This window comes from Epinephelus fuscoguttatus, linkage group LG2, assembly GCF_011397635.1.
Source record: "Epinephelus fuscoguttatus linkage group LG2, E.fuscoguttatus.final_Chr_v1".
Lineage (NCBI taxonomy): Eukaryota > Metazoa > Chordata > Actinopteri > Perciformes > Serranidae > Epinephelus > Epinephelus fuscoguttatus.
In genome coordinates this window covers 18794633-18813027 of record NC_064753.1, presented here as the reverse complement: position 1 = coordinate 18813027, position 18395 = coordinate 18794633, and the positions used below count along the sequence as shown (strand labels likewise).

The following is an 18395-nucleotide window of genomic DNA, read 5'->3' as shown; positions in this document are numbered from 1 at the left end:
TTGACAGAAGCATTTTTATTTCTCAAAATCTGGCAAGAAAAATAATGTTTTTACTGTGTTTAACATGTCAGAGTAGCAGTGGGGAGCAGCGGTACGTCCAACCCCTCCAACATCAGTTCAGGAATGCAAAGTAGTCTCAAGAGGAGCCTCGGTGACATAACCTCTCTCATGCTGAACCTGTGTTACATCCAGAACTCCTCCAGAGGGTGCCACAGAGGTTCCCCCACAGAGGGGCTCCAGCCAACTGGAAAATCAGTTGAAGATAGAATCACTAATAGTAAATGTCATCCACGTGCAATTTCATTTCACATTTTGATTTCATGCACTTGCACATACGAGCCTCTGTCCATCAGTGCATTCATGCAGCACTGTATGCTCATTTAGTGGGTGTCATATGCACCCTCCAGTGCATGGCAGTGAGTGGTGTTTGCACCAGCAGGGGGCCGACCTGATGGGAGTTTTGGCAATGGTATTTGTTGTGGTGACGACTGCAGTGTAACACCAGCAGATGTCGACATGCACAAAGTCAGCCAGCCAAGTACTGCATATGAAAGCAGGTACACTGCTCTTATCTGACGTAGACTCTGGGCAAAACTGCACCTGCAGGTCTTTACTGATGGTTGATCCAGTTTGCTTGTAATGTAGAATAACTGAGGCTTCCAGTAGGATAATCCAGTCACAAGTTACATAATTTTACTTTCTAGCAGTGTTTTTGTTCATTTACATCACCTGGTTTTATCAAGTTATCCTCCAAAACAACCTAACAGAAGTAGGCCAAAGCAAGGTGTGCCTTCAGGAAGAATATGTTATTAGGATGTTCTCAGGTTGGCGATCTAATTAAAGGCAATCAGAGTACAGACATACAAACACTGACAGAACACTAGCCAGTTTGATATCATGTTATCCTTGCTGTTCATTCTCCGTCTGCAGCATTTGGTATCCAAAATTCATGACAGAGTTTAACTTAATAACTGAGCCACTGACCAGGGAATACGCTTGTCTCTCTCTCTGTCACTAAAAAAGTCAAAGAAAATGAACAAGGTGCCTCTATCAAAAAATTACCAGAAATTAGCATTTAGATTACCTCTTTCCCCCCCTTTTTTTTTTAATTTCCTCCTGAAGGAACATTAACATGGAACTGTTAAGTGCTAAAGAACCTCCCACTTAATATGATCTGTGGCCATAAAAGAGTCGTATCTCTGAGTAAATTGTTCAATCACGTCCCGGGAAATGATTTCCTATGGAAGTATAATCCCTGCACAATGCATAGCATCCGTGAAACAGTGCAGAACCAACCGCAGGGGTGCACATTTTACAGAGGAGGGTCTGGAGTGGAGTTGACAAGAGGCTGCAGAAAGGCCACAGACAAAACTCAAAAGGCACAACAGGCAATGTGTCCTGAGGCAAGACGCTAACGTCCTGCCAGCAGACTGCTTAAATTTAATGAGAAAACATGATTATCAGTTAATAATAAGGTAAATTTACAGTTCAGAAATGCGTCAAACATGTGGTCTAACTTGTGTAATTGTATTTTTAAATGTCCCAAGAGTTTAATTTTGATTTCTCATTTAACGTTAACATACTAGCTACACCATCCTAGTTTTGCTTGCCAACATTTGCTTATTAGCACAAACAACATTGTCAGCTGAGGCTGATGGGAATTAGTTTTCTTAGAGTTAGAGTAGTCATGTACACATCCACTAAACCTCAGTGGGATAGATGCTGGATACAAAAATCAATATAACTGTAATACAAGGAGCACCAGCTCACACTGGAATCAAAGCTCCCTTTAATTTCATTAGCAACGTTTGGCTCAACTACAGCTCTCACATATCCACAGTGTGGAAATGAAGGATCAAATTCATATGGATGTGATTGGACAATGATTCACCTGACATTTTGCTGTCTGGCTGATATCCCTGATATCCATTGTCTGCTTGTGTGTTTTTACCTGTAGTTGGTCAAATCAGCATTCATTCATTCATTTTCCGTAGCCACGGAGGGACTGGAGCCTATCCCAGCTGACACTGGGTGAAAGGTGGGGTACACCAGGTTGCAGGTCACCAGACTATCACAGGGCAAACATATAAAGACAGACAACCATTCACACTCACATTCACACCTACGGACAATTTAGAGTCACCAATTAACATGCATGTCTTTGGACTGTGGGAGGAAGCCGGAGTGCTCTGAGAAAACCCACGCTGACATGAGGAGAACATGCAGACTCCACAGAAGGGCTCCCTCACCCTGGGTTTGAACCCCCCACTCTGGGTTCCAACCAGGAACCCTCTTGCTGTGAGGTAACAATGCTAACCACTATACCATCATGCCACCAAATTGGCACTAATAAAATTCATACGTCATAATAAAATTAAAGGCAGGTGTGTTTTCAGTGTAAGGGTACTTCCTGTATGTCACGTAATTTTTCCTGATGATGGCTCTAGATGAAAAGTCACCAAAGTGATTGCGATTCATTCTGAGGGGAACATGAACGTGTGAATCAAATTTTATAGCAATCCATTAAATAGTTGTTTAGACTTTTTACTCAAAACTTTAACTGTTAATCACAGGTGGCGCTAAAGCAGGCATGTCCAAAGTCTGGCCCGGGGGCCAATTGTGGCCCAGGGGCCAATTTTAATTGGCCCTTGGCTTGACTTTCAAAATATACCATATGTGGCCCTTTACACAATAATGGTTAATTGAGCAAGACCACTTTGCATTTTTGCCTTTCACCTCACAATGATAGGACTATGATACAGTTTGTAGACAGGCCTCAAGTAGGAATAAAAAATGGTTGCATTTATATCACTTCTTTTTTTAAACCCATTTGATGCGACAATCAGTTGGCCCCCAGGTATTTTGACATTATTTTATCTGGCCCCCATTCAAAAAAGTTTGGACACCCCTGCACTAAAGGAAGTCACAGGATCACCAAAGTCAGTAGGATACATCCCATGATTGTTCGTACTTTATTTCAAGGCAATTCCTTCAGTCAGGGGTGGAACAACCACAGTCATCCCTACCTCTAAAAATACCAGACTCTGAGAATACCCCTCCTCCCCCAAATAGTGACAGATTAAAACACCAGCCTCCATCATTTAAACTAGAGAACCTTTATTAAATAATTCATGGTCAATTTCCATGAGGTCTCAGTTTGATATTCCTCATCTCAAAGAAGAACTAGTAGACCATTTCTCTGGTTTAGTGTGCATATCAAGGCTGACCTGCATGGCAGGACAGGGGGAGCTGACTGTCCCCAAAACAGAATTATGAACAGCAGGACTAGCGTCAGTCCACTTTCAATTCAATCATACAAAAATGTAACTCGAACCTCCCAAGAATTTCTTTCTTTTTTCTACCTACAGATTGCATTTGACATTCACTCTCAGTGTTTTTTTCCCCATCGAGGGGGGAAATATCTTTTTGAATGAAGTGAATTGAAAGTGAAGTGTAAACAGCCCTGGATTTAAGAGCGCTGAAACTACAAACAACAAAAAAAGAAACAAACTGCTGAGTCTCCGTACAAACTGCTCATTCTTCACTTCACATTTAAACTGACAACTGTGAAATATCCATATCAAGGAAACTGCAGTTTACAAAAAAAAACCTACTGAGAAAGCATATCTGTTTGTGTTCAATAATATTGCCGTTGTGGGGGTTTGAAAGATTCTACGATCTTATTTCCCCCCAGCTCTTCTCTTTGAGGCAAAAGAGTTCAATCTGAAGACAGTCTTCACAGAAAATAAATGACAGGTCTCAATGAAAAAGTGCTTCGTATTGTTCACTCAGTAATTCAAAAACTTTGAGCAGTATATTCACTACACGGGATAGATTATTAATGTAAAGCTAAACCATGTGAGACAAAAAACGGTGGGTAAACACGCTGCGTGTTGCAGAATCATTTGTACAGTGAGAGGGCTTTGCATGTCGGTCACACTTTTCTGGTTTCAGCCGACATGTGACAGTAGCAACTTTGGTAGTAAGTGCCCTGGCAAGAGAAAGGCTACAATGTCCTCCACGCATTGAAAGAGCGGCCTGTTTAAACTGAGGGCAAAGCAGGAATGGTAACTACATTTAGGAACTGTTTAGTAAGAGCATTCAAACCTATGAATATGTTGTGACTATGTATCAAAAGTTCGATATACAGTGAGTAAATAGCTGACACGGTGGAAGCTTAGTTGCAAATGTATCTAGCTGGCACTTTCAGTCAAAAATATAAGGGCATACGTTGGTTGTGAATGACAAAAAAATGGCAAAATGGTAAACAGATTTCTATCACATCAAATGAAACTGATGGCTCTGCAACTTTTCTTTTTTTTGTTTCCAAATAACTGATACATACACACAACATACAGATTTGACCGTCCGCCAGTGAGAGTCTTTGAGTCGCTAAGCGTGGTAATTCCAAAAAAAGGAGCTCCAGACTGGCGTCAACAGTTTCAGTGTCTCTGCTATCAGCAACAGAGCTGAAACGTCTCCTTTGAAGTGCGTCTCCTTCCTGGCCTCCCATCAGAGTCCGTCAGTTCTGGCTCTTCTGGAAGGAGGCCAAAACTGAAAGTAAAACCCCGTCCCCAGTGTCTCCCAAAGCCTTGACAACAACTCTGCAATTTCCTTAAGCCTTTAAGAAAAAGCACAACATGTTCTCCCGATTCATCAGCACTCAAGGTGTAGTGTAGGTGTTAGTATCTTTCCCGAAATTGTAATACTCCTCCATGTCCTCCATGTTTGCTGTGGTGAGTTTAGTGAGGTTTTGGGAGCCACCATTGTCCATATTGTCTGGTGACGTAAAGCCGAAATTCTGTCCTTCATACTCCCCCTGGTTATCCATTTCGGGAAGTACTTCTGGGAAATACAAAAAGAAAATTATAAAGTACATTTCCAAAGCTATATTCTTCCTCACAGGAAGTACAATCAGTGTCACTGTGCTGAAGTAATTCCAGTACCAATTCTGTTCCACATGATGGTTTACACTGTTTTATTGCTTCAGTGTTAACAGATATGGGTTCTTGCTTTAAATTAAAAACACTGAGGAATTCATTTTTATATAACTTTCATATACGATTATAGTTTTGTTTCCATTGGATATGAATGATTTACAAAAGGAATAATGATAGTTTAAAGTTTAGGAAAACTATCCATAGGTCATTTTAAGTAAGCATTTAATATTCAGTAGCTAAGCTGCTTCATCAGGACTGTGTGGGTGAGGTTTGATCAGATTCCACCACAAGCAGGCAATCCCATAACTGTCATCAGATTCTGGTTCAATTACTGATACACTCTGCCTGAAGGTACATGACACCCACCTCAAACTAGTGAGGTGAGCATAAAGAGAAAACTTAATACAGAAATCTTGCATGTTTGGCAGAAAGTTTTGCTTCATGTAGGATTCACGATTCAAGATAGTAAGAAGCTGATTGAGAAAATAGGTTTCCAGGGCCTTAATGAAATGACTAATGGAATATCAATTACTCACCTTGTGTTACGCTGAATTTGTGAATGAATTTTTGCTTTTCTTGCATATCTGCAGTGAACGAAGAATTCAAAAACACAGAGAATTAGGGGCCACGTTTTGACAACACAAAAACTGTATCAAAATATCTGTTTACAAACACAAACACAACTCTTACAGTACAATCCAAGTCTCATTTACGCAGTCATATGCTCAGTACTTCCCAAACAAACAGCCCTGTCAGAGGGAGAGCTGAACCAAAAGTGAAACTTAACTGTGCTCTCTTCAGTGCCAGACTCCATTGACAAAAACAATAATTTTATCTCCCTGAACACGGGAGCTGCTGGCCTACCACTGCCTCAATTACTTAATTTGTTTGTGTAAATGTGTGACTTTGATAAATCTAAATGATGCCTTTAAAACACCAAAGTCACATATTAACACTAACTAACAGCAGATCCCATATTCAGTGAGGTAAAATCACTGTTTTTGTGAATGGAGTCTGGCTTTGAAGAGGGCATAGATAAGTTTCACCTTCAGTTCAGTTCCCCATTAGAAGGGGCACTGTGTTTGGGAGGTACTGAGCATACAACTGGTTAAATGAGACTTAGATTATACTGCATGAGTTATGTGAGAATTTGTAAATGGATGTTTTGATGTAGTTTTGCTGTTGTTAAATGTGGCCCCCATTCACCGCAATTCATCAAGAATTTTCTCCATTTTGGATTCTTTATTCAACATGGAGGCATGCAAGAAAAATAATGTTTTCCTCATGAATGAACATAACATTGGATGAGTAATTGATATACAAAAGGTGATTTGGGGGATGAAGTGTTCCTTTAATGTAGCTGTAATTGCAAACATGTTACATCAGTAAGTGTGCCTAAACAAGTGATAAACTAAAAGCAAGACGGAGAAAGTGGTTTACTCAATAGATATGCAGCTTAAAAAGAGCTTTTGATATGAATGTTGCTTGTATAAAAATATCAGTCTTAAATTACTGATTTATGTGCTAAATATCATTTTTATAAAAAGAGTGTGTGTGCTCCTCTTGTATGGTGCATAGTGGTGAAAAATAAGAGGTTGGCAGCTTAGACCGAGCATGACAGGGTCCAAGGATATTGACATATTCAGGCTGTGCACGCTAATGGTCTGTTACTATCATATATTAGTCCCAAACTTAAATTACAATTAAACATTCATCACTGATAATGTTTATTGGTTATATTTGTGGACATGTGTGTATTTGTAGACTGAAGAAGAGCACATTCAACCAATCTTCCCTGGATTCTAAATGACAGTTAAAGATAATATGTGACAGCATGTGAAGCAGGCCTCACCTTGTCCTTCTGGTGAGACGTCCATCCCGTGCTTGACCTTCATGTGCCTGCTGAGGTTTCCCTTCAGGTTGAACTTACTGGTGCAGTAAGGACACTTGAAGGGCTTACTACCAGCGTGGAGATGCATGTGGCCCAGCAGGTTGTACATTCTGTTGAAAGACTTGCCACATACCTGCGAAAAAATATAAAACACTGACATTAATGAACACAGACATAAATTAATTTAAAAGGTATGTGACAAGGTAGCTACATGTGGATGGTAGCTCATGGTGAGAACATCCTGACTGATGACAGTTGCCTCAAAGCTTAAGATGGATTTTCTCCCATGGTAAGAAATGTGAAATCATTACAGCAAAACCACTGATATCTAAGAGTATTATCCTTATGAAATTTCTCCTCCTCACATAATCCTGTTAACATTAAATTGAACTGAACTTAGAATGCGCCATCACATCTCATTTCACGCCAAAATTAATTAGAAAATCTTACACTTGCTACTATCACCTAGAATATTATCATTTCATAAAAATAAATTTAATCAAGTTCAGATTCTCACCTTGCATTTGAATGGCTTCACAGGCAGGTGGACGATCATGTGGGTCTTGAGGGTCTGTTTCTGGATGAAGCTCTTGAAGCAGACGTGACACTGGAAGGGCCTGACGCTGTTGTGGATGAGCATGTGCCTCTTCAGGTTGGCAGACAGGGTGAACTCTCGGGAACACACGTCACACTTGTGGCCTTTCATCCCCTACAGGGTGCAAACAGAAGGAAAGGATTAATCATTCAAATATAGCAGCGTGTATGGTTTTGTTTCCTTGTCACATTATTAACTAAGAGTGAGACAGGTGTGGATTTGTTGCTTAATTTAAAGGTTTTCAAAGTGTGAGGAAGAGGTGTGAGAGTGAGGCTGATTCACTGAGCGAGGTGACAAGGACAGGTGCGTGCTGGTGTTCTGAGAAAAACAGGATGCTACTGATTGTGGTCTGGATGCTCATTTGGCCGGCTTGCGGACACAGTCAGCAGTTGGAGCTGCAGCAGTGGCACGCAGCTCATGGAGACAATTAGGGTACTTCAAAACCTTTAGCACCAGACTGCAACAATAAGCACTCCTTCTTAAAGTCATAACTCAGTCAATGTTGGAACCCATCGCCTATCAGTCTGACGCTTTAGCTGGGGGCAACGGCCAATATGGCAGGGCTTCTGGTATAGCTAGCAGATATCCGGACAAGACTTCCTCTTTTGTGCGCTGGTCATTGTTTATTTATCTCTATAAACTGATGTCTGCGTATGAATGCAGATACATACTAATAAAAAAGCTAATAAAAAGCTAAATCATTGTGAGGCAAGAGCCAATGGGTTTCCAGATTGCATTTCAGCCAATGCATTCTGCCTCTTTTGCCGTCCATCTGCAACGACCGAAGCCAGCTCACACGTGATTGGTCAATACAACTTGGGCTACAAACAGAAACCAGAAGACTTTCAATACAAAAATAATGTTCTGTCTGTTTTAGAGATTATAACTCAGTCAAATCTGAACACACAGATATGATATATATATTTTCAGATTCAATGTGACAGGATCCGCTTCCAAATTGTTTGATCCGTCGGAATCACATGCCTCCGAGCTTATCCTTTTATTGATGCTGGAATGGTTTTCTGGCAGTTGTGCATTGCAAAACAATGATGCCAGACTCATGCAACGACACTTTAAGATACTTGCAACATGTGGGAGTCATGGCGGAGGGGAATAAGCATTTCAAAGAGTGGCTTCATTTCATGAAGACAGATGACAACAGTGCTGCTTGTAATGTATAATAAGGGTGGAAACATCAGCACAGTGTTTCTGCTGGTAACGTTCTGTTTTGGCGGGCCGCAATGGCAAAAATCTTTGCTGCCTCAGCAAGAAAAAAAATAGTAGTTACTGAATGTAATTTCAGCTCTATCAGTACGAAACCTGCAAGAAGAGGAAGAGGGAGTGAGACATTGCTTGGATGCATGTGAGGGATGTGACCAGACTATCATAGTTTTTTAAAAAAGCAGTGCAGTGATGCTACAGACTTTTCAAACACCATACGTACATAACGTGGACCTGCCGATTCATATTCAACCTGCATTGGACCGTTCAGTTAGGTCAGCTTTTACTCTGTTTGTCACTGTGAGTTGAGAGTATGTGATCAAAGAAAGTTTTTGTGTCTCATCTACACTTCTGTCCATACTTGCACGCTCTTCGTCTCGCTCGTCCATATGAGCCACATAGAAAATTGGTCAGGAATCAACAAGGGACTCAATAATGAATCAGACCTCTAAGGACATCTCTGTATGATGTTCATGAATCTGCTTAGTAATCACAAAAAGACGCTGCCTTCGACTCCAAAACGCCTGAAATCATCATGTTTTTAGCTTTTCTTCATTATTAAAGTAAACCAGTGATAACTTCCTATACGTCAATAAGCATACTTGAAACAGGAAATGGTGATTGCTAATTTGACTAACTTCAATAATGCCAATTTTCCATAATGTAAACAAATGTAAGCTAAAAAATCCTCAAAGGCATTGTGGGGACTGTAGTTCCAAAACACTAAGAGTTGATTATACTCTTTAATAGACAGATAACCAATCCATTAATGGACTTTGTCAGATGTGGAATCACCAATAAAGATTTTTTTACACTGTTAATGCTCAGCATGTCCCAACAACATGGTGTTTACATGGAGCAGTGACATCCCTCTATCCAAACTGGGTATATCTCATTTGGTGTAGGAATGTTCCTGTCAAACATGCAGGCCAAAGAGCATGGTGGCTGTGATGGTAGAACAACCATTTTGTCTGTGATTTTTTTGTTGAACTTTTAATCTAATAAATCTAATTATATTTACATCCTGTCTGTGAGGTATTGCTCATTTGCTTGACTATATCAAAATCCATGGCAGCCATTTTGGGTGTACCAAGAGAGAACACTACAATACATCAAAAACAAACATTCTTAACAGCCATCCATACTCTGTTTCTGTAATATTCCCAACCACATGTGACAGCAAATGTATAAACATCGAGAAGCAGGTCACAAGAGCAGCAATTCACAACATCCAAGGCCTTGAGGCTTGTCTAAATGAATGTGCTGCTGCACCATACACTCTCTGCTCCACAGTCAGTGTCAGCAGACAAAAAAGTGGCTCTGAATAACTGGATTCTGGTTTACTGAGAAGAGCAAATATGTATTACAGGTCACCAGTGGGTCGAGAGACTGTGTTTGTATACGCAGACAGATCTGGCAGGCTGTCAGTCCCCCCGCTGTCTGCACAACAAATGTGTTGTGTTGCTGCTGTCCACCAGGGGGAGCAGTGAACAGACGGCAGGCTCAAATACAAAAGAGAGCATTTCCTCCACTGAGAATACTGACTGCTCTCTCATATCCATGATGAGTGTGTGGCTTATGGGGTTTTGTTCCCCTTAAAGTAATCAAATTTAAGTAAATCCTCCTCAGCATTTCATTTGTCACTATGTGTGATTCATTTTAGAAACTCTATCCATCGCTCCATCCATCTTTGTGAAGAAAAAGTGGCGATTTCCAAAAAGATGTCTCAATCAAACAATAAAACGAAGGGTGCAGTTTCAGAGAAATTATGTCACATGTTGTGATTTTAAAGTGACGACTAATAATCACGGCTTCAAACTGAGAGGGAACTGAGGGAAAGATAGTCCCGCGGTGGTAATATTAAATGAACTGGGATCTCTCAGTGCCCTCATCTCTCTTCCTCACCTGTGTGTGAGTAATTGTGTGCATGTGTGTAGAGCACGCAGGGGGCACTGAGCAATTACAGACATTTCATTCAGGCGAAGACTATAATGAGGTGTGCAGGAAGACACTCAGTATTGTGGATGTACAGAGTCAAATCTTTGTCAAGATGCAGCACTGAACAAACATATCTTCTACTTCTCATTTCCTTAATTAAAACATATTTTATGTGAAAGGGATTTTTTTTTTACAGCGTACAGGATCATTACCTTGCAACAGATCTGTCCTTATTTGTTGACATGAACTGTGAACTGTGAACTGTTTCAGAGCTAGAAACTCAATTCTCCCCAGGACACACATCCTGGTGTCTTCTCTATTAAATAGGTGACAAACTGTACTCAGGGTGACTACATGCAAAAACTGGCACTGGCACACATCCTAACCCAGACTTGTGAGCACTACGATAGAAAAAAAATGTAGCAAAGTCTGTCCTTGGTGTGGGACATTTTGCTATTTCCCAAGGAAGTTTTAGTCACAACAAAAGTCTGACATAAAGACACAAAAGGACGCAGCACAGAGTATGGATGCCTGCTAGGGTAAGTGCTCTCACCTGTCTACATCACCCAGATCTTTGTGGGTAAAGGACAGAGGATGGACAGAGTTGCCTCCCTCTGGTGATCTCTTTTTTTGTGTGTCTGTTTGCTTTTGCTCTCTACACTTATTTTACTTTACATGACAAAAGAAAAACAATCTAGACAGCCTCCTCTTCAATATAATGGAACTAGATGGCACTCAGCCTGTGGTGCTCAAAGTGCCAAAAAATACATTTGAAAAACAACAACAGCAGCAGCAATGTCTGTTTCCAGAAGTCATGACCTGGTTACTCAAGATAATCCACACACCTTGCTGTGAGCAGTGTCATGTAGGAACTATTTTCTCTCTACCAAACTACACCTGCCAACTGTATCTTCGTGAAGAGGGAAGCATGCACCTACTGCTAGCTCACCGAGCACCACTGAGATAGCTAACATTACAGTTCAGTCGAGGAAGACGCCATTAATGTTTACATCTTGCACTGTCACAAGCCTGATCCTCTCGTCCGTGAGTAGATGTACACTTCCTTCTGCACAGCAATATGTTTGGCAGATGTAGGAACAAAACAGTTCCTGAATATAACTGCTCAAAACAATGTCTGTGGAATATGTTGAGTAACCAGGTCATGATTTCTGGAAAGAGGCACTGCTGTTGAGTTTCAAGCAACAACATTTTTTGGTGCTATCTAGTTCCACTATATTCAAGACAAGGCAGACATCTCTACGGACGATATCTACATATTCGGCAACTCACACCGAAACCATCTAGATTGACAAGAAGTACTGCCTGGAAGAGGAAAAATATGTTTTTCTGATTTCGGGGTGAACTGTCCCTTTAACAGTCTAATTATCCAAGCAGGTTAATATATACAGTGTGTCTGTAACTGGAGGAGTCTGGAAGTCTGGATTGGAGCGGAAGTATCAGACGACAGTGTTCTTACCTTATGAGTAAGCGAATGCTGACGTAGGTGGTGGAGCTGCACAAACTCCAGGCCGCACTGGGAGCAGGTGTAAGGCCTCGGGCTCTGGTGCTTCAGGAGGTGGTTCTGGAGCTGGCTACGGTAGGCAAAGGACTTGTTGCACTCGGTGCACTGGAAGGTGTGGGGGCCCTGGTGACTGGTCTGGTGGCGTTTGAGGTGGGCGTAGGTGGGGAACTCCATGCCGCACTGCGAGCAGACATGGCAACGTCCACGCTCGTGCTTCACCTCATGCGCTCGCAGCTCGCTAGGATAGGCGAAGCCGCGGCGGCAGAAGCGGCAGCTGTAGGGCTTGACATCGGTGTGTTGGAGCATGTGTCGCTTCAGGTGGCTGGTCTGGGTAAAGCCCTTCTTGCAGACGGTGCACTTGTGGGGTCGCGTACCTTGATGGGTCAGCAGGTGGGTTTGAAGATGACTTGGCTGCTTGAAGAGTTTGCCACAATGTGGACAGGCGTGCGGTTTGATGCCGTTGTGGCCCAGGATGTGCGTGACCAGGTTGTACTTGGAGGTGTATGATTTATCACACATCCGACACTTCCAGCGCTTCAGACCATCTCCCACATCTACACAGTAAGATTCGTCAATCTGGATGTTGATATCTAGCCGATCCACTCTGCGGCCGCCATGCCGACGAGGAGGCTGGGGGTGCGGAGGTTGCTGGTGTTGCGCTCCTGCACCCCCATCTGTCCACATCATGTTCTGGCTGCTGTCTTCATACTCGCCCCCCATACCCATCTCCGCTGAATCATAGCTGCCCACCTCACTGGTCTGGAAGTAGCTGCTGATGGCTTCCTCCTGCTGTGTGGGCTTCATCATGTTGTTCCCCGGGTGTTCTACCTCTTCTTCATCCTCTCTGCCACCTCGACCGTGGCCACCCATAGGGCGTTGGCCCTGCAGTCCTCTGTGGCCCTGCTCCCCTCCTCTGTGGGGCACCTGGGGGGGAGGAGGGTGAACGTGTGTGTTGGCTTGCGGCTGATTGGTTGCTTCCCGTTCACACTCTGCACAGTTCTTGTTGGTGCCTCTGAGTGTGGCTGGATCCACTTGTACTAAACCACCTCGGGGAGCCATATTGTTCAGCATGTGGACACAGGAGGACATTCCAGAGTTCGCCACTTCCCCTTTCACATGGGACGAGGACACGTCACCGCCTTGCAGGCCGTGACGGTCGGGGACGACCATTTTCGCGTCCGGATGTTGAGGGGGCCCCTGCTGCCACCTCCTCTGACTGCAGCTCGGTTGCATTTGTCCGTCTTCTCCCAAGTTATCTCCTAGGTAATCTCCGTTGGCTCCTATAAGCTGGTCTGCGTACTCGTAGTCGACTCCGTCTACTGTTGGCGCGGGGGACTCTTTGGGTTCGCCGGTGTAGAAGCCGTTGGGTGCAATGGTAGCGCCGAACACTTCATTCTGGGAGATGAGACCTAGCACGGCGGCCTGGGCCAGGGACAGCACAACTACTGGATCTGTCTGTGTGCCTATGTCCACCAGCCTGGCCATTACCTTGGGCTCACATCTACCCAGGCGCCGGCTCGCCTCCTCCTGGAACAGAAAGAGACACACATACGAGACATCAGTACTGCAAGGAAGCAATTATCAAATATATATCTGGCTACAGAGATAAAGTCAGCAAATTGAGTTTGTTATGAGTCTATGGTGCAGGGAATAAAAATGATGGATACAAATTTTTGTCTCGGTCATTGTCTTAAGTTTAGGTGAATGTCTGTTTGTTTTTTAGCCAATTAAGTTGAGCGTCAAACAAGAACACATCGCCTGCTCTTGATAAGTTGAAAACAGCGCCCATTCGTCAAGACAGGACCCTCATGTTCTTGAATCTAAACTAAGGTAGAAAAGTAATGACAAGAATTTGGCTAGAGCCAAACTAAAGCATAGTGTCCTCGAATGGGAACGTGTCCTTCATCAAAAGTGATCCAATAAGGACAAAAAGGTGTTGAGGCTCATCATCCAATCAGAGTCCCTCTTTGAGCTGGTTGTCGAGAGAGATAGAAGGAGGAAGAGACAGAGAGAAACAGAAATTTTTATTCTCAGAAGCCTTTTATTGAATCACAACGAAGGCTACACACACACACACACACACACACAACAGAAACTAACCTCATCACAAATCAATGTTTCTGGGACGAGAAGTCAACCTGAATCAAGACTGTCTGAAGGCAAATCTTTAGATCTGGTGACTGAGATACAGGAAATATGAAAGACACCATCCTAATCCAGCGTACTAACCATGTATGGCCTGTGTGTGTGTGTGTGTGTGTGTGTGTGTGTGTGTGTGTATTGCGGGGGATTAGGTGGCCTACTGATCTACACACAAACACACACATTCAAGTGCAAGAGGGGGGAAAAAGAGGAAGAAAAAATTGAGCAAGATTAAGAAATACGAGGGAAAAAATAAAGGAAAAGCAGGAGAGGAGACAAAAACAGAGGAGAGCAGGGAGAGAACAGAGGGGGGAAGAGGAAAAAGCAGAGACAGAGAAGAGGGAGGGAGGGAAGCAGGAGAGAGAGAGAGAGCTTAGAGCAGGCAAGAGTCTAGTGGAGGGGAGGGGGGAGAGGAGAAAAAGAGAAAATGAAAGGTAGAGGGAGAGTGGAGGAGAGATAAGGAGAAGAGGGGGTGGGGGAGGAGGGAAGGTGGAGTGGGAGAGAGAGAGAGAGAGAGAGAGAGAGAGAGAAAGAGACACTGGAGAGGAGGGGGGGAGCTGAGTGAAAGAGTGAGAGGGTGAGTGTAAGGCAGCAGTCAAAAGAGAGCAAGAGGAAGAAAGAGAAAGAAAGATATGTAGAGACAGAGGGAGGGAGGGAGGGAGAGGCAGTGAGCAACCAGGAGACAGAAGGAGAAAGAAAATGACAAAATGAAAGCCAGACAGAATGAAAGATTAAAAAAAAAAATAGTGAAGTGAAACAGAGCGAGAGAGGAAGAGAAACGAGAAAGAGTTGAAAAAAATCTCAAAAGAGGGAAAATGGAGTTAATGCCAGACACGATTCTCAATTAGTGAGATGTAAGAAATCAGCAAATGGCAACTTTAAAAAACAAAGAAACCCTACACAGATCCAAAGCATCCCTGAAGGCAGCTACTCTACCTGTCTCTCAGCTGTGAGGGCGATCAACCCATGTTGCCCGCCACCTCCGTAAACTACCACTTAACATGCTACGAGTGAGAGCCAATAAACTCACCACACTCCTCCTGCTGTGAGGTTTCAGGTGCTTTAAGGATCTCATTCTTCAGTGCGAGTGTTGAGTGAGAACAGGCTACGTTCGCCTCCTATTTATACGTGAGGGATGAGGGGAGGCGGGGCTAACACTGCCCGCCTCCACTCCTCTTCCTCTTCTTCTTCTTCTCCGACACAGTTTCGGTAGTGACTCTGGTCACACCAGCACAAACACAGACCAGACACACACAAACAAATATTCTTCCAACAGATCAGCATGTGGCCAGTGGGTTTCAAAAAAAAACAAACAAACAAAAGCAGCTCGTACATCACGGACGCACGAGGCTTCTTGATAGTCTGATGATAAATGGGCTAAGTCACCTCAAAGTCACAAGACACACACACACACACACACACACACACACACACACACACACACACACACCCCAACAAAAATAAAATCAACATCATATCAGTCTGAAATTATGGATCCACTAGGCTGGCTCCCGCCTCACTCTCGCTCCTTTCTTCCATCTCCGTCTGTCATTCTTTGTCTTTGTTTCTGCCTATCCCTGTCTGTCTCTCTTCCTTTATCTGTTTATTCCTGTAGCTCCATCTATTACTGAGTCCTTTTCTGTGTATCCTCTGTGCATCTCTCTATCTCTCTCTCTCTCTCTCTGCGCCTTTGTATCTTTCACTCTCTCATTTATCAAGTAAGCTTTATGAGTACAGAAAAGTGTTGGAAGATTGTTTCGTGCACAGACTTGGATGCAAGTATGTGATAGGGAAAAGGGAAGAAGGGAGAGAAAGAGATGGAAGGTGACTGACAAGGAGATGAGCGAATGGACGGGAGTGAGAGAGAGAGAGAGAGAGAGAGAGAGAGAGAGACGATGGAGAAAGAGAGGAGGAGGAGGGAGTGGAAGGAGAGAATACTGAAGGAAGAGAGAGGGGAGGGGTGGAGGGGAGAGACAGAAAGAGAGAGGGAGAGAAAGAGACGGAGGGGGATGGGAAGAGTGGAGCAGAATGCGGTAAAAGAATAAGAAGAAATGGAAGATGGATGGAGGGAAAGGAACAGATAAAATGAGAGTTAAGGGAGAGAATAAAGGTGTAGTGCTGCTCTCAATAATGCAGCAAACAGGCCAACATATCCCTCTCTCTGTACCTCATCACACACACACACACACACACACACACACACACACACACACACACACACACAGACTGGGCCGCTGATTGACACCTCAGGAAAACACGTTCAAGGTTCAAGCGCGAAGACCTTTCATCTCTTTTCACGTCATCTCGTGACCAACAAAAATTAGGGGAGCGTGGGGAGATGAGATAGCCACGGAGCTGTGAGGCGGTGCCAACGGTGGCCTGTGAGTCTACAAAGGTCATGCACATCCTGCCAATGATGAAACTGAGACAATACAAAAGCTGCAAACTATGGAGGCAAATGAGGAAACAAAAGACTGATTGACAAGAAAATATGTTACAGACACAAAACCTACATTCCAAATGGCCTGTATGCATTTTGCAACACACACTTTGGTCAGTGTCAACACGTGAGGACTCGTGAAAGGGCGCAAATTGACGAACCAAAGCCTGACTTTTTTTGCTGGAATTCCTAAGATAATGTAAGTCAATGAGAGCAGCCAATGAATGGACAGTTGATGTAAATGTTGGTGTGTATTATAAATGAGTATATATTGATGGTATGTTCTCTCTGCAACATGCTGTATAGCCCCAACACTCATTTCCATTAAATGACCATCTTTCCTTTAGAATAATCGAGCAGCCTCCCATGTCACAGAACACAACTACAGTAATAACAGTCTGAGCTTCTCTGTTTGCAATTGCAATGTGAAGAACAGCCCTGTGTTTACTCTGCGCTAGACAGCCACTGTGTTGTTTTTTTCAGGATAGAGTAGTTTTACATGGCGTGAGTGATAAATACAGAGAAATGCTTGAGCCCCTTTTACACTGCCTGTTCAAGGTGGGAATGTCGCACTGTTACTCCATCTCACTATTTCCTTACAAAAGGTGCAAACAGGGAATGGGGGGCCAGAGTGTTTTGTCTTTAAACCGGCAGCAGAGGTGGTAACAGTGCCAAATCAAAGCCTGTGTAAAAGGGACAGCTAGCAGGATGAGACGGATGTGACATTTTGCCAAGAATTTATATACGCAAATCACCGCCGAAAGATCTAAAAAGCAATAAGCAACCGAAAATGTCCGCTAACTGGGGAGACAATCACGTCACAGGGATGGTAAATGATTGTTACTGGCGTAATCAAGAGCCTTCGCTGTGGCCCTATTATGGTAAAAAAGGGCATTAGACTGTAGGTGCAGGGTAGGGCTGAGCAATATGGCTTAAAAATAATATCGCCATAGTTTTAAGCTATATCATGATACACAATATATTTTGAAATGTCCTTTAAAGTACTGTAGAACACTAAAACACAAAATTATTAAATAAACCAGTTACAATAAAGTTAAAAAAGAAGTATTGTATTAAAGTTGAACGAAGTATTGTCGTACCTAAATTAAAGTGGAACCACTGGTGCTTTTATTTTGAAGCACCTGGTTTGTCTCAAGCTGGAAGTGTAAATGTTTTTGCTGTGAACTTGAAGCTTGTTTACAACACTTAGCTTTAGCAGTTAGCAAAAAGTTAAAGTTAACTAACTGCCCCGCAGTCCGGAGCCCTACAGGTACAAAGACACACGCTGCCTCTGCTCATGCCATCGTTAATCTCATTAAGTTTAACTGTTATCACGGCAGTGTTATATGTGATGATTTTTTCATTGTAAGATGGAGACAAACATAACAACTCTCCAGTCCATGTATTAGTAATAGCTGCAAGTGGCAGTGGTGCTCCATGGTCGCAAAATGCTATTAAGTAGTAGAGGGGAACTGCCCATTGGTTTGACAGCCCATTGGTTCGACATCCCATTGTTCCGACCATATTAAACTCATTGTTCCTAAGTCCGTTCCCAAATCATCATGATGCCCTGTGGTTAAGGTCTGGTTAGGTTTAGGCACAAAAACCACTTGGTTAGGGTCAGAAAAAGATCATGGTGTGGGTTAAAATGAAAAAGAAAGTGACAAACTCATAAGCCAAGAGCCTGCTCCGCTTCAAGCCGGTCG

General features: G+C 43.1%; 1 protein-coding gene across 2 annotated transcripts; it reads right to left on the bottom strand.

Annotated features, from left to right (window-relative positions):
* Positions 1 to 3097: 3097 nt before the first annotated feature.
* On the bottom strand, positions 3098 to 15325 carry znf710b (zinc finger protein 710b). Of its 2 annotated transcripts, XM_049602149.1 has the most exons (6): positions 15280 to 15325; positions 12063 to 13634; positions 7349 to 7540; positions 6793 to 6964; positions 5477 to 5524; positions 3098 to 4845 (listed from the first exon to the last, which is right to left on the bottom strand). In XM_049602149.1, exons 1-6 carry the CDS (start codon positions 15322 to 15324, stop codon positions 4664 to 4666), a joined length of 2211 nt encoding a protein of 736 aa, XP_049458106.1. In that variant the 5' UTR covers position 15325; the 3' UTR covers positions 3098 to 4663. The 2 variants fall into 2 exon arrangements, with proteins under 2 accessions (XP_049458106.1, XP_049458116.1); XM_049602159.1 differs by lacking the exon at positions 5477 to 5524.
* Between the last annotated feature and the right edge of the window lie 3070 nt (positions 15326 to 18395).